Source organism: Erpetoichthys calabaricus, chromosome 17 (assembly GCF_900747795.2).
Source record: "Erpetoichthys calabaricus chromosome 17, fErpCal1.3, whole genome shotgun sequence".
In the NCBI taxonomy this organism is placed as follows: Eukaryota; Metazoa; Chordata; class Cladistia; order Polypteriformes; family Polypteridae; genus Erpetoichthys; species Erpetoichthys calabaricus.
In genome coordinates this window covers 96,472,594-96,493,924 of record NC_041410.2, presented here as the reverse complement: position 1 = coordinate 96,493,924, position 21,331 = coordinate 96,472,594, and the positions used below count along the sequence as shown (strand labels likewise).

Below are 21,331 nucleotides of genomic sequence, written 5' to 3'. Positions count from 1 at the left end.
CACCCTACACCACACCATACGTTGAGAATATCCACATGGAGTTGACTGACCTGCAGTCAGATTCGATTCTGAAGGCAAAATACAACCAAGTTGGTGTGCCAGGCTTGTATGCTTACCCGCCACCCTCGTATGTGCAGATCCGTACGCTGGCATCGAGAGTACTGTCTATGTTCGGAAGCACTTACCTTTGTGAGCAATTGTTGTCGTGAATGAAAGCTACCAAGACTTACCGTCGAGACCCATTCGTCTGTCATAAACGTTGCAGCTGCACAAGATGTCAAGCCTGATATTGACGAGCGGGTAACTAACAAGAGATGCCAAGTGCCGGGACAAAAGAAAAAGATCTCAGACTGTAAGGCTGGACCAGGCTAAGACTCTAAGTGGACAGACATTGTATGGAAATAAACGGCTTTTCTTTACACGATAGATCGATAGAGAGAAAGATATTCATTTTAGTATAGTCAGCAGGATCACAAAATATAGACAGACAGATAGACACTTTATTAAATTCACATACTCCAGCAGCAGTATACTGATAATAACAATATTAAATTAAAGAGTAATAACAATGCAGGTATACAGACAATAACTTTGAATAATGTTAACATTTATCCCCCCGGGTGGAATTGAAGAGTCACATAGTGTGTTGGAGGAACGATCTCCTCAGTCTGTCAGTGGAGCAGGACGGTGACAGCAGTCTGTCGCTGAAGCTGCTCCTCTGTCTGGAGATGATCCTGTTCAGTGGATGCAGTGGATTCTCCATGATTGGCAGGAGTCTGCTCAGCGCCCGTCGCTCTGCCACAGATGTCAAACTGTCCAGCTTTGTGCCTACAATACAGCCTGCCTTCCTCACCAGTTTGTCCAGGTGTGAGGCGTCCTTCTTCTTTATGCTGCCTCCCCAGCACACCACTGCGTAGAAGAGGGCGCTCACCACAACCGTCTGATAGAACATCTGCAGCATCTTATTGCAGATGTTGAAGGACGCCAGCCTTCTAAGGAAGTATAGTTGTGTTACATTTTGTAAAGTTTTCAGTATTGGAATGGAAGGTACAGTAACTCTGTATAATATTTGGATCGTATTTGTTACAGTGCGGCCCGCTGACCCACTAATGGTAGTGAGTGTGACACGCCTGGTGTAGAGAACACATCTTGTGATTATATCGGATTACTCTTTTTATTTTGTCTTATCAGCTTGAAAACATTGGCAACTTCATCAAAGCCATCACGGACTACGGTATGAAGCCAGTGGATATTTTTGAGGCCAACGACCTTTTTGAAAACTTCAATCACACTCAAGTGCAGAGCACACTGATGGCTCTCGCCGGACTGGTAAGATGCCTTTTCACTTTCTACACTTTGACATCCAACTGTGCAGAGCGGGCACAACTTCAAATTATTAATAAAGCGTCTCGGTTCAGCAAGTAGGGTTAGCCTTCAGTTCAACTTCTAAACTAAGAAAATGAAAATAAACCAAAATAAGGAATAACGCTGCACACTGGTGACTAACGTGATCCAACATTCTCACCTCACAGCACGCAGCCCCCAGCATGCCCGCTGTGCCACGGATCTCCTCTGTGGGTTCTGGTCAACTCCTAACAGTGCCCGCTCCACCCTGCCTCAGATCAGGTGTACTCTGAAGTGACCGATGCCCCCCCCCCCAATTACAATGGGCTGCTATTGAACCAAACACCCTCATCCTTCACTCCAGCGTATCGCGATGGACGACCGGAGCACCAGATTGGCCTCAGACATTCCTTTCAGCAGATGATGGGATTCAATGGAGTGAAGTCATAAAGATTTAAATATTAAAAACAGCAAAAATGAACATCAGGGAATATAATCAAGTGCTTACAGCTTCAAGTCTTCCTTTACGCACCCAAATCTGAACAAAGAAAACATCTCTGTGTCCCGTGAGGGGCCTTTTATTCCAAAATCAGGGCGATGTAAGAAGATCCGCAGTTTAGGAGAATAAAACGTGGCAAAAAAAAAAAAAAAAAGGCAAACTGCACGTCTGGAGAGCAACGGCGTCAAAGTGCGCCCTCTGCTGGCCGACGCTGCACTGCAGGCCTCAACTACAGTGGTGCTTAAAAGTTTGTGAACACTTTAGAATTTTCTATATTTCTGCATAAATATGACCTAAAACATCATCAGATTTTCACTCAAGTCCTAAAAGTAGATAAAGAGAAACCAGTTAAACAAATGAGACAAAAATATTATACTTGGTGACTTATAACCCTGCCATGCACACCATTGTTGTTGAGTGTTCTCCTGATGGTGGACTCATGAACATGAACATTAGCCAATGTGACAGAGGCCTTCAGTTGCGTAGAAGTTACCCTGGGGTCCTTTGTGACCTCGCCGACTATTACACGCCTTGCTCTTGGAGTGATCTTTGTTGGTTGACCACTACTGGGGAGGGTAACAATCTGTCTGACGTGTGGATTGGTGGAGTCCAAACTCTTTAGAGATGGTTTTGTAACCTTTTCCAGCCTGGTGAGCATCAACAACTCTTTTTGTGAGGTCCTCAGAAATCACCTTTGTTTGTGCCATGATACACTTCCACAAACGTGTGTTGTGAAGAGCAGACTTTAACTCAGGGTGCCCACTCACAGCTGACTGTCATCCCATTGACTTGAATTTCACCTTCAAACTGACTGCTAATCCTAGAGGTTCACATACTTTTGCCACTCACATACAGTATATGTAATATTCGATCATTTTCCTCAATAAATAAGTGACCAAGTATAATATTTTTGTCTCATTTGTTTAACTGGTTTCTCTTTATCTACTTTTAGGACTTGAGTGAAGATCTGATGATGTTTTAGGTCAAATTTATGCAGAAATATAGAAAATTCTAAAGGGTTCACAAACATTCAAGCACAACTGTGACTCGAGTGCTTTGGCTGTTTTTGTAGTCCTGCTGGTAATGAAAGCTTTGAAGGGACAGCACTGTTTGGTGTCCCGTCTGGGGACTTCCACAAATTTCTAAAGGCACCTTCTTCATTATGAAGACACACACAGAGAGGGCCCAATGGGGGCCATTTTGAGTCAACAGTCCATCTAAATGCTAAAAGAGACAAGGAGAGCAGGCAGGCTGCAGTTTGGACCCCGGACTCTGGGCCTTGTGTGTTTCTAAATTAACAATATAAACAGTTCTGATGTCCTATATAAATGTAATGAATTATTATTATTAAACAATATGTTATTGACAATTATTCTGAAAATTATCAAGACTGCTTTTATATTGAAAATAATCTTAACAAAGCAGAATTGACTTGTAAGAAATACACTCACTGGCACACGTCGCTGCTGCTTCTAGAACAGCCGCCCCCCCAACTCCGGTCCTGGAGGACCACCCTGGCTGCAGGTTTTCATTCTGACCCTTTTATTTAACGCGTGTCCTGTTTGTGCTGCTAATTAACTTCTTGGGGATTCATTTTAATTGACTTCTCCCTGAATTTCTTCATTTCTTTCCTTAAATGGCACCCAAAGAGAAATGAAATGTGAAGTGAGGGAGCCGACAGAAGACCACCCAAGTCAGGCCGCAAACTCCAAGCAGCTGCTGAATGAGGCGCCGAGTCTCGTTGTTCATTGAACTCCGTGGCTTGTTGCTGCTCTCAGTGTGTAATGGCAGACATTTACAAAACTTGATCTTCTCTTTTCTGAGAGCGCTGGGGACCTGAGCAGATCGACATTCCTGAGACCCTCATCGTTCTTCATTTTCTGATATTGTTTGATGGACACCAGTTTTTTGGCTCATTTTGCATCTCGTGATTGTTTGGCCGCTAATTAAGGAAAAAGAAACAATTAAGGGGTCTGAGTCTTAAAGAGCAAATCAAATAAAATGAATTCAAAAGGTCACCGATTAAGAAAAGGGTTAGAATGAAAACCTGCAGCCAGGGTGGTCCTCCAGTTCTAGAACATCCGCCATGCTCATGTGGTATGAAACTACGGGGACCACAACGTGGCCTGGGGGTCTCCTTTTCTGCCTTTGACTTTTCCTTCTTTCCAATCCTCTTTACTTTCTCAGGCAAAGACGAAAGGCTTTCACACCAAATCCGACGTGGGAGTGAAATACGCAGAGAAGCAACAGCGGCGCTTCAACCCGGAGAAACTGAAGGAGGGACGGAACATCATCGGCTTACAGGTGGGCCACCAGTGTGGGGGGGGGGGGACTTAGAAAGTTTTGTTTAGGGGGCCATCTCACCTTTTATGTCTCTATGATGCAAAAAAAAAAAAAAGGGGGGGGGGGGCTAAATCGCAGCCCTGACCTGCCTGGCGCCATTCACACTTGGCATCCAATCACTGATATTTTTTACAGGTGGGTCTGGTCTACGATTTTTATGCGCGTTACAGCGTGTCTGCACCAACTGAAGAAGAAGAAGAAGAAGAATGAACCTTGTGATTTATCGACTCCTTGTCCGAGATATTCCTTCAGGGGTCTTTTTGCCAGCATTGCTGAAGGTGGTCTAGCACTCTTAACATCTGATGCAATCTGAAAGTCTGCCAACATTCCACCCCTCACAAGTTAAAATCTCTCCAGGGTGGAATAGGCAGACATGTGCCCGTTTTATGCCATGTCGGTGTCTTCAGCACATTCAGCTGAGGAGTTGGCATACAGATGGCCTGAGGCCGTCCTTCCAGGGTGTTTAGTGTCATTGCCACCTTTACTGCCCTGTTCTATGCCCACTTCTCAACCAGTGAAGTAAAATGCAATTTATATTCCAGATGGGTACAAACAAGTACGCCAGCCAGAAGGGTATGACATCTTACGGCACTCGGCGCCACCTTTATGACCCCAAGACTGGTGTAGACAAACCTGTGGACCAGTCCACGATCAGCCTTCAGATGGGCACCAACAAGGGAGCCACACAGGTAAGCAGTGTGTAACTGGGCCTGCTGCTCTTGATGGCACAAACACCCCGCTGGGCACCATTCTTACTCACTGCATGGACCTTCTGACTGGTTTAGTGGTTGGTGTGTCCATCGTAAAGGATACGTCACCCAAAAACACATATCACCATTTTTAGAACTAACTTAGCTCACGTCAAGTGTAGTGATGGCCAACAACATTTTATTCAGATTTCATGCTGAACAGCGACGTGTTTGACACAGCAGGCATCTGCGGTGACCCCTGCTGGACATTAATGAACAATACCAACCCGATGTCACATAATCCACATGTCACGTCATCCAGCCGTATGCCAGCCGTGTCCCAAACACAAGAACTTTTACTAAAATACTGTTAAATAAAATCACTTCTGGAGAACACTCTCATCATCTGAAACAGGACCCGCTGGTCACATGTGCAGCCCAGCAGCTGCTTATTCATTGGCTAACGCGGACCTGTTGGTCACATGTCCAGCCCATTAGCTGCTTATTTATTGGCTAACACGGACCCGCCGGTCACATGTCCAGCTCAGCAGCTGCTTATTCATTGGCTAACGTCGACACACCGGTCACATGTCCAGGCCAGCAGCTGCTTAGTCATTGGCTAACACGGACCCGCTGGTCACATGTCCAGCCCAGTAGCTGCTTAGTCATTGGCTAATGCTGTGCGTCACGTGATGTCGACATTGCAATGTGCACAACAGACGAGAACAACTGAAGATTACAAGTTAAAGAAAAGCGAGGGTCACGCCACACCTAATGAGGTCACCCATGTGGTGTCACAGAGCGTCACTAAATAATCTGAGGGGGGACATCAGCGGTGGCTATGAATAGAAACGTAAAGGTGGGAGGGGGGGGTTTCGATTCAAACACCATTTCATCGTGAACATACAGGGCCTTGGGACGTTGTTGGCATACAATTAGCCGCCGTGACACGAGCAAAGGGAGATTTCTTAACGGACATTTTAATATCGTTTGCCGTTGTCCAGCATTGCGTATTCTGGAGATTAAATGTTTTTCTACGGCCGTCACTCCAAACTAAACAAACTCTTTGACTGGCGTGTCCTTCTACCGACCAGGGCAGCGCCCGTGAGCCGAGCCCCCTGCAGATCGTTTTGTCAGGCGCTGCGCTCTTCCTCATCCGTTTAACGTCTTTCTCTCTTTCTCACACACAAACAGGCTGGCATGACAGCACCTGGCACCAAAAGACAGATTTATGACCAGAAGCTTGGCACGGAGAAGTGCGACACTACAAACGTGTCCCTGCAAATGGGCACCAACAAGATGGCATCCCAGCAGGGGATGACGGTGTATGGCCTGGCGCGGCAGGTGTACGACCCCAAGTACTGTGTGAGCGAATGCGACAGCTGGGGAGAGCAATACTTCAACGAGCACGGCTTCCAGGACCAGAACTACGACAACTACGCAGAATAACTCGGGCTGCAGCGTCTCATCCTGAAACCACAAGGACGGTCCGAGAAGCATCGAGACGCGCCCTGCAAACCAGACAAGGGGGCCTGCAGCATTGCAACTGACGTGATTACAGAAAATTGTGTCTTCTCCCCCATGAGCTAGTTACACGCAATAACTTTCTAAAATAATATATATATGTATTTAAGAGTTATTTTTATGTTTAGAGTTCTCAACAGAATGGTACTGCCAAGTAAAACTTTAGCCATGGCACAGAGCGTGCCTTCCTGATTGCCACCCGCTTCCACATGCCCTGCTGACTTGAGTCGCGTTTTCATCTTGTGCCCACGTGCCACACAAACACGCAAGTGAAGTCCGATAGAAAGCTTCTGTGCAGCCGCCGAGGAACACAACGGCCCCCCGATTAGACTGTGCCAGTGGCGTCACGGGATGAAGAGCTTCGCCCAGCGGCGCGTAAAGACACAATGTTCTGTACGGTTTGAAATCAAGCGAATAAAACTTTTGGAGAAAATAAAAAAAATATTTGCTACAAGTGCTTTTTGGTTGTGATTCTTGATTTGCAGCTCCAGTGATGGCCGAGCCCAAAGCAACATTCATTTAGAGGGTGGGATTCATAAAGTATTGAGACCCCCGAAACACACTTTAGAGTTGCAGGTTTCAATTTAAAATGGAAACTCGGGACAGAAAAGGTCTGCAAATGGATTAAAAAAAAAATCAAACCCGAAATCTCCCCCCCCTACCATTAGTCAGACCCTCTGCTGTCTGCTCAGGGGGCTCCCATTTGCTGTAACTCCTCTTGAGGGGCCACCTGTGAAACCCAGAATTGACTGGACGTCATACAGAAAATCACACACGTGGATCTGTGGACAGAGGGTCCCACAATTCACACTGCATGATGGGACAAAATGCAAGCCCCTCTTGTAGACCTCCATGGTGCAACTGTGGGGAGGCACACATCGGGGCAAGAGGACCAAAGCCCACCTAACGGCCCGAGTGATCCCAGGAGCTCAGTGGCTGCAAGTACTGTGAGATGGTAGAAGATTGGAAGCACCAGGACTCTCCCCAGGGTCAGCCATCAGGAAGGTGATGAAGGGATGATGGCCACTCCAGCAGAACTTCAGATGGCCTCCACCACGATGGGAAAACCAGTTGGAAGGACGACATCTCCACAGACGTCCATCAGTTAAATGCATCTGACAGCCCACTTGGACTTTGTCAAATGGCATTAAAGGTGGATGAGGAACAAGAGACTAACACAGGACTTGGAACACTTTGGGCAGAACTCCAACGCCTGCCTCACGACATCCCTGCAGTGAAGCATGGTGGTGACCGCAGCAGGGTCAGGAGACCAGGTGGTGACCGCAGCAGGGTCAGGAGACCAGTCACAATTGACGGAAACATGAAGGCAGCCAGACACAGAGCAGTCCCTGAAGTAAACCTGCTCGAGAGCGCACACCACCTCACACTGGGGCGACAGTTCAATGACCTGAAGCACACGGCCGAGACAACACTGGGGTGGCTTTGGGACAAGTCTCTGGGTGTCCTTAAGTGGCCCAGACTTAAACCCACAGAGTAAGCGCTTGGGGGACACCTAAAGATGGCAGCTTACAGACACTGGCAGCGCTTCCAAGGAGCTGCACAAATCCAGGTGTGCAAAGCTTGTAGAGACCCGACAAGAAAACATGAAGCTGGAATTGAGGGGCTCCAACAAAGTACTCAGGTAGGGGTCTGCATACTTTTGCGAATGAGAAATTTTAGTTTGTGATTTTAAATAAAATTCAGATTTGCACATTTGAGTCCAGTTTTATTGGAGGAGCTCTGGAAGTCCATTTTTCAATTCATTCTTTCCATCAAACAAGGCCCCAGTCATTCCTGCCATTTCCTTAATTGGGTAACAAGGAGATGGCAGCCAATCTCAGCGGCGTCAACCTCTGGGTGGGACCCTGCAGCTCCCGCTGGGACCGTTTAGAATCGCCACTCAGGCTAAATCAGATGCACAGTCTCCCAAGAGACCACTCCTGCCTTGGTGCTGATGCAGTCAGGCCAGGCTCCGGACCCTCACTATCCCAAAAAGGAGTATGTCGAGCTCAAACCCAGTTTTCGAATGGGGGAGCAAACGGGAATACATTGAGACACAAGAAACACACACAGAACCAACAAAGCCAACTGCATGGCCGAAGTGTCAAACCCGGAGTTGTGCCACCGAAATGTCACGAAAAACTAATTTTAAAAGAATAAATAGATAAGGTAGGGGAAGAAATGAATACGAGTGGCTTATTTCTGCTATCCAACTAAAAGAAGAAATGGACGGCTGTGTTTCTCTATACGATGACCACCTGGCTACACGTCAGTCAATACGTAAAACTGCGCAGAAAACGAAAATATAAACGCCCTGCAAGTCGAAGCACCCTCTTCACACGTTCATCCAGGGCTGGCGCCCCATCCGGGGATTGTTCCTGCCTCACAACCAGTGCTTGGTGGGATGGCTGCAGTCTTTCTCACGTCTCTGCCCAAGTGGGCTTAGTAAATGAACGGAAGACAGAGAAAGGCAACACGACTGGCAGAATAAATTCAATTGTCAATCATAACCCTTTATTATAACTATAATCAAACAAATACAAAGCTGAAAACACAAAAATTCACATTTCAACAATAAGGAATAGTTCGAGGGGGCAGTGGGACCCCCCCATCCTCGGACGCGAGTTCTCCGTCCATATAAAGAGCACCCCACCCACCGAACACGGAGCGGGCTACTGGTTGGCGGCCTCGCAGGCGTCTATCCAATCACTGTACACATCCACCGGCTCCGAGAGATCTGTGGGAGGAGTCAAGGAAGCGTGCAAATACAAAACACAAACGACAAGAAAAAAAAAAAAAATCTACAGACGGCCCAGCAGAGGGCGCTCAACGGCGTCACCGCTACGCACTCCAGGGCTGGTCAAAGCGACACGAGCAGAAACACCTTCGGGGTTCCGCAAATAAGTATCAGGAATACTCGGTTATAACATTTAAAAACCCGATTTTGAATTACTTGCTTCACACAGTAAAAATGGAAACTGCAAATTTTCAAATTACAATGAAAGCGGAGTAGTCGAGAGGTGGAATACCCACTAATCCTATAGATCAATGGACTGCAGCAGTGCTGGAGACCACCTACCTAGCCCCCCCCCCTTCCAACCTGAAAAGGATACAAGTTATGGGTGTCTGGAATTCTTCTAAGCACACGCTACAGGAGATAACCCCCGTGTTTCTTGAGCGTTCCCTGTAAAACAAAATGGCGCAGTTCGACCCAAATGGGTTAAAGTAAAAAAAACACCCTTGTCATAGAAAAAGCATGGAGACCAACTACAGACAAAACATACAGAAATGAGGCTCAGGTGGGACCCCCGACCCTTACATTTTGACGTCGCAGGACTTCTCGTGGTTACAGAAGGGACAGGTAAACTGGGTGTCCAGATTGCCGGTCATCTTCTTTTTCGGTGGTGGCTTCCTTTTCGACTTCCTGCGGGCCATTGCAGAGGAGCAGAACTACAGAGAGAGAGAGAAGAGCAGGAGGGTCAGAGACACGACACGAGCGCGCGCGGGGACATCGTCAGTGTCCGCTTTAAAACTTACTTTAAATACAAAGGCCCGCGCCTCACTGGAGATGGCCGAGCGGTCACGGGGAGGATAAAAAGAAAACCTGAGGTTCCCCTCGGCCTCCACGGTCATAACAAGGCCATGGGACGGAAGGGGAGAGGCAACATCACCGAGGTCTCGGCTTCCTATTTTACCGAACTTTGAATGCAAGTCTGTAGTTTTTGTGCTACAGAAAATATGAAAGGTTTAGCCTGACAATGTTCAGCCTCAATCAGCTCAAATTAAGGATTCCGTTCTACTCTGCGATGTCGTATTCCTTCCTTTGGAGCCAACTCACGCCTGTGTATCGTAGCGCTGCGTGATGTACCGACAAGCCCACGTTTTACACCGTTTACGTTACCTGCAAATCGAAAAGCGGGCGTCAGCTCAGCTCTCCTCCCCTCTCCCGGGCCTGCAGGACAGATGCTGCTCTCCCCGGCACACTGCGCCATTTTTGGAGTATAACAGATTTGTGCAGCGGCACAGGACCGCTTTGAACACCGCACTCCATCTTTGGTAAAGGGCTCCGTTGCTTTAATGCCGGGTAAACTTAATTGGGCCAAAAACAACCAATTGATATGCAAACACGGCGAAACGGAGCCTGCTAAACTGCTACGAGGCGCTTAGACTTGGAAAAATTACGAGATTACATCTTGCCTGAACAAGGGGCTTGAGTTGCCTCGAAAGCTTGCATATTGTAATCTTTTTAGTTAGCCAATAAAAGGTGTCATTTTGTTTGGCTTTTCGCCACGAAAAAATAAAACGTGCAGTCAACTTTTCGGCTCCTCGCGCGTGTACGAACCCCTTCAAACCGCTCAGGCCTGACGAGTACACACAAACCTCCTCCTACTCAGCTTATAAACAAATGTATCCTTAATTTAGAACGGCTTGCCTTTTACACCTCGTCCTACTTAAAGAAGACGCAAAACGCATTCAGAATCGTGCAAAAAAATAAAATAAAATAAGAATAGCAGCTGTAAATGTTACCGTACCTTCAGACTCGTACAGTAATTCCCTTTGACGATAGTTGAGTGACAGGCACACGGTACAATCACAACGCGCGGTGCAGAAACGGATATCCTGTCGAGGCCACGCCCACTTGCACAGAACCGACAGACGCTGTGGTTGAGTAACTACTTTGAATTTATATTTCTGTCGTTTGGTGAGAAGAGGAATTTTTATTCTTCCACTCTTAGATTGTTGCTTTTGTAGCTATAGGTATGTGACACTTTTTAAGATGAAAATCATTCTACCGAATCAACTCAATTCACCTTTAATTCTGACATTTAAAGCTTGTGACTGCGGCGTCTTGACTATGTCTTTTCTATCTATCTATCATAGTTGATTTGTCCCCACGGGGCAATTAAAATTTTACAGAGAGAGCGAGCTGGGAGCCTGCACAGATGCACCGTGTTGCCACAGATTAGGACCCGAGCACAGCCGCACCACACATGTTCAGAGGTTTTAAAATTAAATATCGCTGCCACAGGCGTCTGGATAACCTATGCTGTTAGCATTTGAGCCCAGTGACGGACTGGCGTTAACACAGAACCGTGCTCTACAAAAGTAGGCTCTGAGAGTGACGGGCTGGGTGCATCGGTTCTAAAACTATGGGTCTGATTTTGGCCCGCGCAGACTCGTGATTGTAATCGATGAGAGAGGGTCGCCTACAGCAGTGCTCCGCAACCGGTGTGCCACGGCACACTGGTGTGCCTTGAGCCGATACAGGTGTGACGCGGTCAAATAAGACAATTTTCTAACTAAATAATATTTCAACGGTCCTCCTTAGAAACACAATAACGAGAATACGTGCAATGAAATATTCGCGTAAATGGCCTTTTAAAGGTTTAATAATTTTATGTGTCATTTCTCTGAAATAATAAATCCCATCGCCTGTCGCCTACGACGTAGACCCTACGTAGTCGCCAGACAACTCCGTAGTATGCTTTGATAGGCTGAGCGCTCCGTGCCCTCACCTAGATTCAATTCAAGCCGACGTATTAGTCGTGCTACGTCGCATTCACTCGTCTTGCGACAGTAGTTATCATTCATTACTATTAGTTGTGTTGCTGAATTGTGTATGGTTAACGTTCTTCGTGTGATTCATATTTAGTTTTATACCCCTTTAAATATGGATAAATATTTACGTGGAAAAGATTCGTCTTCACGTTCAGATGATGAAGAACCCAGCACAAGTGTTGCAAAAAAACCAAAGAAGATTGTGAAAAGGAAGTACAACGAAGACTACATTCGATATGGATTCTCGTGGTGTGGTGACGAAACGGCTCCAAAGCCACAATGCATCATTTGCGGCGATCAGCTATCAAACGGGGCAATGGCACCCAGTAAACTAAATCGCCATCTAAATTCAAACCATCCCAATTACGCCAAAAAAAGACAAACAACTCTTGTGTTAATTAAAAATGATAAGCGGTCATGCTTAAAAGATCTTGACCAAGAACTTCGGGTTGCGCTGACAAATATTGAGCCGAATATAAAACTTTTGTGTTCATTGAAACAAGCGCAGGTATCACATTAATCAGTCATTATGTTATAGTAATTATTAAGATTGCATAAAAGTAAATATAGTATAGTTTTTATGTATGTATACTTATAATAAATGTATACTTATAATAAAAAATGAAAATTTATTGTAAAATTAGTGTATTAAATTAATATCTATATATCAGTGGGGTAGCTGGAGATCATGTTGCCCGGGGCGGTGAAAAATTTGACGCCCCAAAGCTGAAAGAAATTTTTTTTTGCGCCTCCTCAAGGAACAAAAAAAAGGAAACTGCAGTAGTTTGGACGCCCCTAAATAGCTGGCGCTCGGAGCGGACCGCCCAAACCCACCCCCCCAACCCCAGCTACGCAACAGCTAAATATTAAAGGTTTTGACGTGCCGCGGAAATTCTAGGAAGAACTTTGGTGTGTCGTAGGTGAGAAAAGGTTGCGGAGCACTGGCCTACAGGTTGTAGAGTGTCATTCGATGGGTAGTTTGAGCAAACGCCTGTGCTCTGCTGTGACCTGCGTCAGCGATTGTCCTCCTCACCTCAGTGATGACTATCAGCTACGATTCTGGGTCTCGAAAACACATGAAATGCAAATTTGGGTCCCTAAAAAAAAAGTGTAAGAACCACTGGGTGGAGGGCAATAAACTAACTATCTAAGAGCGGTAGAAATCAAAGTAATCAAAACAGATCACGATGTTAATATTTGCAGTGGACCATCTATCGAAATATACGTTGAAATACATATAATAGACTATTGTTCTTTTTTGTATTAGTTAGCACCTCAGTTAAACATTAGAAGTTTAAGTAATTGTATCACGTCACGTGCTTGTGGGTCCCTTCGTGGCTTCCGTATGCAGAGGTGGGTGGAAAACCTTACGCAATATTTGGATTTTTTAATTGTCCGTTACTGCAAAAGTCGTGCCGCGTATTAATTTGTTCTCGGAAACGATTGGTCAAGTGCTGCCAGTGGGCGGGGTTTCGTCGAAGCTGGAGGAAGTTTGTTTTAGTAGACGCGGTCACGTCTAAGTTCACTGGGGACTGACCGAAGGGACGTGAAGAGGCTGAAGCGCAGCAGTCGAGGTGACGCATAACGTGTGTGACGTGAGGTAATCTAATAGTGGGTGCACACAGACGGATATGCTAAAATAGCAAAGAGTAATAACAATTCTCTCGAAATTGGTATAGTTTTATAAATGCCCTACGCTCCGTCAGTCAGTGGACGGTTTCATATCTAAAATAAGAGCACAATAGCACAGTGGTTAATTAATGCTGCTGCTGTGCCGAAGCTCCACAAACCTGCGTTCTCGGCGAGATCTTCTGACAGCCTTTTACTTTTCGTATTCACAAAACGCGCGTGTTGGGTGAACTCGTGACGTTAGATTGTGCCGGTTTGACTTTAAGATGGTGTGAGTGCCGCCTTCAACGGGCCTCCAGGCTAAGATAAGCGGCGACAGCTTCGCGCCCAGTGCTACAGGGGTCACCTCCCATTAGGTAAACTTAACGGTTTCAAAACTATGTACTGTATGCATATTTCGTAATACTTATCGGTAAAGGGACCTTCCTCCCCATGGGACAGCGGGCAAAAACAGGACGCACTTGGTAACCCGCTCCATTCTTGGTCGGGCTGTTTGAGGAATTTATACAACAGAGAAGATTGGTTTTTCATCTCCATAATTCATGCCATGTTGTTTGGTTAACTGTCGACTTTAAATTGGCATGGGAGAAACTTTATTAAAAAAAAAAATAGTAAACGATAAAAATCGTAAAAAAAGTCAAGTTGCGAAGTATTCAGACCCCTTCTCCTTATGCACACATTATTGTGTGGTAGATTTCATTTTAAATGGATTCACTTGCAATTTTTATCGATAAATCTACCCTCAATACCCCATAATGAGAAAGTGAAAACATGTTTTCAGAAAGGTTTGTAAATTTATTTAAAATCACAAACTGGAATTCCTCTTATAAAAGTTTTTTGACCGTTTGCTGTGGCACTCGTAATGGCGCTCAGGTGCTTTAATTCTCTGCGAGTCCACCTGTGGCACACTGAACTGACTGGACAGAAGGCCCCACAATCCACACTGTTTGTCAGGACAAAACCCAAACCCTGAACTCCCAAGAAATTTTCTGTAGAATTTCACAATCAGATTGTGGTGAGGTGGAGAGCCGTTTCTACCGCTGTGACCATAATCAGGAGCGCAGTGGCCTCAGTGTTTGTGAAATGGATTACGATTGCAGCCACTAGGACTCTTCCTAGAAGAGTAGGCCATCCGGCCAAACTGCACAACCAGACAGGAAGGTGACTTGAACAAACAACGGTCACTTGCACAGAAGACGAGCATCTCAGTATGGAAATTCATCCATCCATTTTCCAACCCGCTGAATCCGAACACAGGGTCACGGGGGTCTGCTGGAGCCAATCCCAGCCAGCACAGGGCGCAAGGCAGGAAACAAACCCTGGGCAGGGCACCAACCCACCACAGGACACACACTAGGGCCAATTTAGAATCGCCAATGCACCTGACCTGCATGTCTTTGGACTGTGAGAGGAAACCCACGCAGACACGGGGAGAACATGCAAAGTGAAGTGAACCTCAGGTCTCCTAACTGCGAGGCAGCAGTGCTACCCACTGCTCCACCGTGCTGCCCCTATAGAAATTCACTTACTTCAAATTATAAAATGCAAAGTTCACACATTACAGAATCAAGCAGCTGTAAAATATGAGTGTACATTAAAAAACAGTCACACAAAATATCACTAAAGGCAAAATAATCATAAACAGTCGGATTGTGACTTTATTTAGCAATGAGATGTTTCATTCAATTTAGTTTAATATATTTGTAATCGATTTATGTCTGTGCAGGTATGGCGATTTTAATTTTTTTTTTTTAGAAAGCTGGTAATATCACAGGAGCGAAGTTTAAATCCTGTTAAAAGTAAGATTCAGCACAAATGTCAGAAAGTTTTCCTTCCACAGACACACAGAGTAAACGGCCAAGTGCTGAGGTGGAGAGCAGCAGTTTATGGACGTTCAAATCTCAATGGGATGTTATTTTGGAGAATCTGAGGAAACGGGATGGATGAGCTCAAAGGCTGAATGGCTGTTCTCATCAGTCTTGTGCCATCCCTACTCTGTTACAGATATGCGGTGTGTGTGGGCAGCTGTGCCTTTAATACTCCTAATGTACTTTAACACTTAAATAAATGCCTTCTAGTTCTAATCGTCTGTCGGTTTTATGCCTGCATCCATTTTCTAACCTGTAAGCGCGTTTCCAGCTGCAGAAGTCCATGGCCTATCCTGGCACCAATGGATGTGAGGTGGTGACCAACCCTGGACCGGGTGCCACTACATTAGAAACCAGGCTCACTTGATACCGTGCCAGCATCACATATCTTCAACTTGGTATTTCTTGCACAATTATATTCCATCCATCCATTATCCAGCCCGCTATATCCTAACTACAGGGTCACCGGGGTCTGCTGGAGCCAATCCCAGCCAACACAGGGCGCAAGGCAGGAGACAAACCCTGGGCAGGGCGCCAGCCCACCGCAGGGCACACACACACACTAGGGACAATTTAGAATCGCCAATGCACCTAACCTGCATGTCTTTGGACTGTGGGAGGAAACCCACGCAGACACGGGGAGAACATACAAACTCCACACAGGGAGGACCTGGAAAGCGAACCCCTTACTGCGAGGCAGCAGTGCTACCCACTGCGCCACCGTGCCGCCCCAATTATATTCCAGTTCAATCCTATAAATTAACAACACAGAAAGTCAGTATATCGTGAAATATATTGACCTTAAAACAGAAAAGTCATCTCTCTCTTGGACAGGCAGTCAAATGTCATTAAATATTAATGAATTAATTAAAAGGCAAAAACTGAGCGATTGATATCTGCTGACCCCCAAGTAACGTCTTTGATAGATGCATCTTTGGCAACTGTTGGGCAACTATTTCTACACCTCCTGCCAACTTGTTAATCGAGTCTTTTTATGTGAGGTAGTAATGGGGCGTTGTACCGTGTCGGCCATTATGAATGTACTGAGAAGTCAAGCAAAATGACCCTTGAAGAAAAGGCCTGAGTTGCCTCAAAAGCTTGCATAGTGTAATCTTTTCAGTTAGCCAGTGAAAGGCGTCATTTTACTTGACTTCCCCGACTGTGTGGCACATTTTCAGAGTTGCTCCTCAAGTACCTCCATCATTTCTATTTGCAGATCTTCAGAATGCCAACTGAAGGGCAGCCCACCGACTTGGTGAAAGTTGCACACCTGCTGATCCTGTCGGCCTGCTGGGGAATGCAGCTGTGGGTCACATTTGTAGCAGGTAATGTTAAAACTGACAAGTGGCACAAACGGGCACACCCTGCATGACACTGGTGTCTCCAGTAGAGGGCACCCTGACTCCAGGAAACCATCACAGCCCTGCAAGAGCAGCACTTCACATATTACAGGCTGGCATGTGCCCGGTACAGTTGGCTACACGTAAAATGAATGTTCAGTCAGGTTTAGAGAAGGCAGAGCAGAAAGGCCACGTGAGTGATATTTGTACCTTTTTTTTTTGTTTACTTCCTTTTTAAGAAACTACATCACTTTTAAAGAAGTATCACTTCCATGTTCACCTTAATCTTTTTCTAAATGTGCAACAAACCTAAACCCTTAGGGTTGCCATCATTGGCAGAATACTTCAGAAAAGCTTAAAGTGCCATCATACTTTAATGGCGACGCCTTTTCACATTGGTGTTACACACTTTTAATGAAAGACGCCAAGGTAAACAGCTAGTGCCACGTGTTCTGCTACCACAACATTCGTTCAATTGGCTCTGAAGCCTCTTTACAAGAAAAATGCTTCCATGGTGATGGGGCAAATAAACGTCAAACGAAATTGTGGACAAAGACGTTCATTTTTGAACATGTTGAACGTTTTCTTTAATCCTGATAAGACTTCCAGGTCAGTGCGATCTGGATGGTGTGGAGTGTTAATTTGCCCCATGCATGCCGTTTAACATTTAGGTTAGCAAGTTCATCTCTAACTTGAGTTAACCAACAGCCTCGAGCAGGTGAAGTGTTACAAATCTGTACGCTGGTTCCACAGAAAATGAATGGAAGCACCAAATTGTGTCTATAGACGGAGAGCAAGAACGAGCGATGCATCTCACTTTGTGTTTGCTTGAGACCCACAGGGTTTGTGATGGCGGCTGGTGTGTCTCGCCATACCTTTGGTCAGGTCCAGAGCAAGCTGTTCCCGTTTTATTTCTACGGCGTGCTGGGCTCGTCCTTCCTTAACTTGGCCATCTACGCTGTGTATCATCCCAGAGAACTTCTGGACACCCATGAGTCAGTGCAGGTAACGTAAACCGTAAAACGCACCTTTTTGTCAAGATCTCCACCAGGTTACTGCTGGACTGTTTTGTGGTTGATGCAAATTTGAAAGGAAGAATAGCAAAAGAGATGTAAGTAAGAATTGAATGAAATGATTCCGTTATTTGTCTATATAAAAATAGTATCTGTTAATTCTGCAGTTACATTCATCAGTACTACTAAATACGTTTGAGATTATTAGTTTTAATAATTTTATAGTTCAAACTGGCATCATAACAAACTTCATTTCATTTTGTGCTCCCGTCAGGGGATCAGCTTTGGGTGATCGTTGTGCCCTGAACTTCCGAACGAGACTGACTTGTGTGTTTGCTGTCCCTTGTGCAGATTGGCCTGTTCTTTGCGTCTGTGGTCCTTGCAGGCCTCAATGCCCAGTGGTTTGGTCAGACGGTGACAGACACAATGCTGCAGATGCAGGAAATTGAGAAGGAGCACCGCCTCGGAGACGAAGTGGGAATGAAAGCCAAGAAAGAAGCCTACAAGACCCTCCGGGAGAAGGACCCCAAATACAAGAGTCTGCGTAGCACCTTCTTCCGCTACCACGGCCTGTCGTCCCTCTGTAACTTGCTGTGTGTGTTGTGCACGGGCGCTAACCTCTGCTACACAGCTCTTAACCTTCAGACCATTTGAGGGGCCTTCCTCAGACGCGCATATCGTCTTGATCATCTTACCTACTGACTAAAAACTGAGGCAGAGCGGCGATTCAATCCACTCTCTTAACATTACAGTTCAGATTTTCAAATCATAAATTTAAGTTGTTTTATTTGCCGAAGTTGAAATTTCAAAAGCCGGGATACACTACTTAGGAAATGCTTTATATGGCTTCATCTATTCACTAAATTGCAGATTGCAGCAAGTTAATTGGGGTGGAAAAGGACATAGTATATGGTACTGCAATAGGCTGATATTTAATATTTTTCATCTACAGGTTGTACTAACATAGAAATATCATTTTAGACGCACTCATTTTTGGTACAGGCCCCGTCTACTGAATACAGAATGCTAATCTTGGGATTTGGTAGGACGCCCCCCAGCACAAGATGAATGACAGATGCACTAGGAGTGTGCCATTACCTTAAAACCGCGCCACACGTCAGACAATTGTTGGGATGTAGTCGTCCATTTCTTGACTGAACCCGTTTTTTCCATTTCAGAATCAAAAGACACCAGAAAGCATGCTTGGCCACTTCCCCCCCAAGTTAAAGTGTCCTGGTTAGACTGGTGATTGTCAGCGTGGAGTCTGTATGCTCTCCTGTGTCTTCTGGGCTTTCCTTCCACATCTTAAAGATGGTTCTGTTCTGTCAGGGGGAGCAGGGACTGCGCCATGTGAAGGACTTGCCTGTCGTTCAGGTTTGGTTCCTGTGTAGCCTTCAGTGTAGTCAACCTTGGATTTCCTGCTTGAGGAAATTGACGAATCTTCAAATGAAACATTAAATTGACTATTTTTGCATTAGGAGATACGAGAGAACAATCTAGAACTCTAATCTACTTTTTCAAATAATGTCCATATCTTCCATTGTTTCATAAAATTTAAAGATCTGTAGACAGACCATAAATGTTGGGGGACAGTCAGCTGAAGAACTGCTAGGGTCCTTTTGGCCTGGATAACACACAAGACCTTCAAACCTGCTCCTGTTAGGCCCACATCGGCCTCTGTGTCCGGGGAGCAGCTGTCATGGTGGTGGTGGTGGTGAGGTTTGAGCGTCTGCTCACCTGTAATGGTGAAAATGAGAGAACAATCTAGAACTCTAAATTTTCAAATAATGTCCATATCTTCCAATGTTTCATAAAATTTAAAGATCTGTAGACAGACCATAAATGTTGGGGGACAGTCAGCTGAAGAACTGCTAGGGTCCTTTTGGCCTGGATAACACACAAGACCATCAAACCTGCTCCTGTTAGGCCCAAATTGGCCTCTGTGTCCGGGGAGCAGCTGTCATGGTGGTGAGGTTTGAGTGTCTGCTCACCTGTAATGGTGAAACTTAAAGGATCAATGGGTTGTCGTCCCACTGAGCTAACGTTGTTCTGTATTCAAACGTAGTGAGGGAGGTCGTACAACGCGTCGGCCATAGCTGACGATGCCACTGCTGTGGTGCTGCCAGGCCTTTCTAAGTTCACATTGAGTTCCTACAACATTCCAGACATGTGCTGCCAGGCCAAGCGAAGGACTAAAATGCAAACCCATCAACTTCATTACAGTATCTCTGGAACAGGTTTTAATTAATAGTTGTAGCACTCCCAATCGGAATTTCTGAAATAGGAGAAAACGTTTTGTGATGCAAAATAAAGCAGTAACATTTTTGAACGTGGTAAAGATTATCTAGCCAGGGAGCGGCAAGTCCCGTTTAATTTAAATGTAGACAAATGGATTTCGAAACCAAGCCATCAATCACCGGGTCACCATTTATTTACTGGACTGTTGTGAACGAGCGTGCGTTTATGAGAGGTCCCACTAACTAACACGACCGAGTTATTTAACGTATTGGATAATCTAACGCCAGCTCGAGGGGTCTGTACGCCAGTACTTGGTCTGTATAGCTGCAGTGGACTCCAAACAGATCTCTGGGATGTAGCAAACCACAAATACGACGACTCGGACAGTTTAATTCATAATTCAGAAAGGTGCTTTTTTATACACACGTTGTTTAAGGATTATTTTGAGAGAGCATTCCTTTAGTGTGTCGGGTTTACTCACAAGGCCCATTAAAAGACTGAAGCCTCTTGACGACTTGCTGCAAGCTGGTCCATAAAACTGGCGAGTGGATATATAAAGGTGGTGCCTGCCTGTGAACTGGGCCATGGACTTACAGTAAGAAAAGCTGCAGAAATTAAATGCTGTGAAACACATTCGATTATTTTTCTTGGTATGATATTTTTCAGACATTTCTTTAAAGCATTCCTTATTTATTTCATGGTTTGCTTTCTTTCAATTATGAAAATGCCATCCTATTAAGTGTAACTATAGTAATGTGCTTAAAATGATTATGCGTAAACCAATTGATAACTTTGTTCCTTTTGTCTTTATAAAGCGTATTTGTAAAGCAATTATGAATGCTGATTAAATAAACATTGAAAAGAAAAAAAATACATACTTGGTGTTCTTCTGTGAAGGAGTTAAAAGCCATGTCTCCTCACTGAGAGTCAACGTGGACAGTGGGCACATAAGTAGAATTTAAATAATAAAAATAAAAGTAGAGACAGTACTTTAGTTAACTGCAAATTAATACAACTGACAAGTACAGAAAAATATCAATCACAAAGCCGCACAAGGAACAGGCATATAGCATTCTTCAAAAGAGTTACGAGGTGGGGGTCAAGGGCCTGGTGAAGTCACCCACCAGAACATCAAGAGACAGAAAGGAAAGATCTGCAAATGCCAGGGTGGGAGCAATGGGACCCCTAGGGAGCAATAGTCCCTGCATGTGTGCCCAGGAAAGCCATTGGGTAGGGAAGTCACCAGCACAAATGTGAAAGAGAGAGAAAGATGGGCTCTGTAGAA

At 45.3% G+C, this 21,331-nt stretch overlaps 3 protein-coding genes across 4 annotated transcripts in view; 2 read left to right on the top strand and 1 right to left on the bottom strand.

Moving 5' to 3' along the window:
- cnn1b (calponin 1, basic, smooth muscle, b) overlaps nt 1-6,857 on the top strand; it is a 33,494-nt gene extending 26,637 nt beyond the window's left edge. Inside the window, exons 4-7 of the mRNA XM_028823375.2 lie at nt 1,192-1,329; nt 4,031-4,147; nt 4,729-4,875; nt 6,070-6,857. Coding sequence (XP_028679208.1) covers nt 1,192-1,329; nt 4,031-4,147; nt 4,729-4,875; nt 6,070-6,324 — 657 coding nt within the window. The 3' untranslated portion in view covers nt 6,325-6,857. The remainder of the gene's footprint in view (nt 1-1,191; nt 1,330-4,030; nt 4,148-4,728; nt 4,876-6,069) is intronic.
- A 2,030-nt stretch (nt 6,858-8,887) lies between these two features.
- Nucleotides 8,888-10,952, bottom strand: elof1 (elongation factor 1). Its single transcript, XM_028823893.2, has 4 exons — nt 10,932-10,952; nt 9,719-9,849; nt 9,513-9,583; nt 8,888-9,136 (listed from the first exon to the last, which is right to left on the bottom strand). Exons 2-4 carry the CDS (start codon nt 9,832-9,834, stop codon nt 9,072-9,074), a joined length of 252 nt encoding a protein of 83 aa, XP_028679726.1. The 5' UTR covers nt 9,835-9,849; nt 10,932-10,952; the 3' UTR covers nt 8,888-9,071.
- A 75-nt stretch (nt 10,953-11,027) lies between these two features.
- Nucleotides 11,028-20,919, top strand: tmem205 (transmembrane protein 205). 2 transcript variants are annotated; one of them, XM_028823890.2, is made up of 4 exons: nt 11,028-11,157; nt 16,672-16,780; nt 17,637-17,800; nt 18,160-20,919. In XM_028823890.2, the coding sequence occupies exons 2-4, from the start codon at nt 16,681-16,683 to the stop codon at nt 18,460-18,462; spliced, it is 567 nt and encodes a 188-aa protein (XP_028679723.1). In that variant the 5' UTR covers nt 11,028-11,157; nt 16,672-16,680; the 3' UTR covers nt 18,463-20,919. The 2 variants fall into 2 exon arrangements, with proteins under 2 accessions (XP_028679723.1, XP_028679722.1); XM_028823889.2 differs by lacking the exon at nt 11,028-11,157 and adding an exon at nt 13,406-13,558.
- Nucleotides 20,920-21,331: the final 412 nt, after the last annotated feature.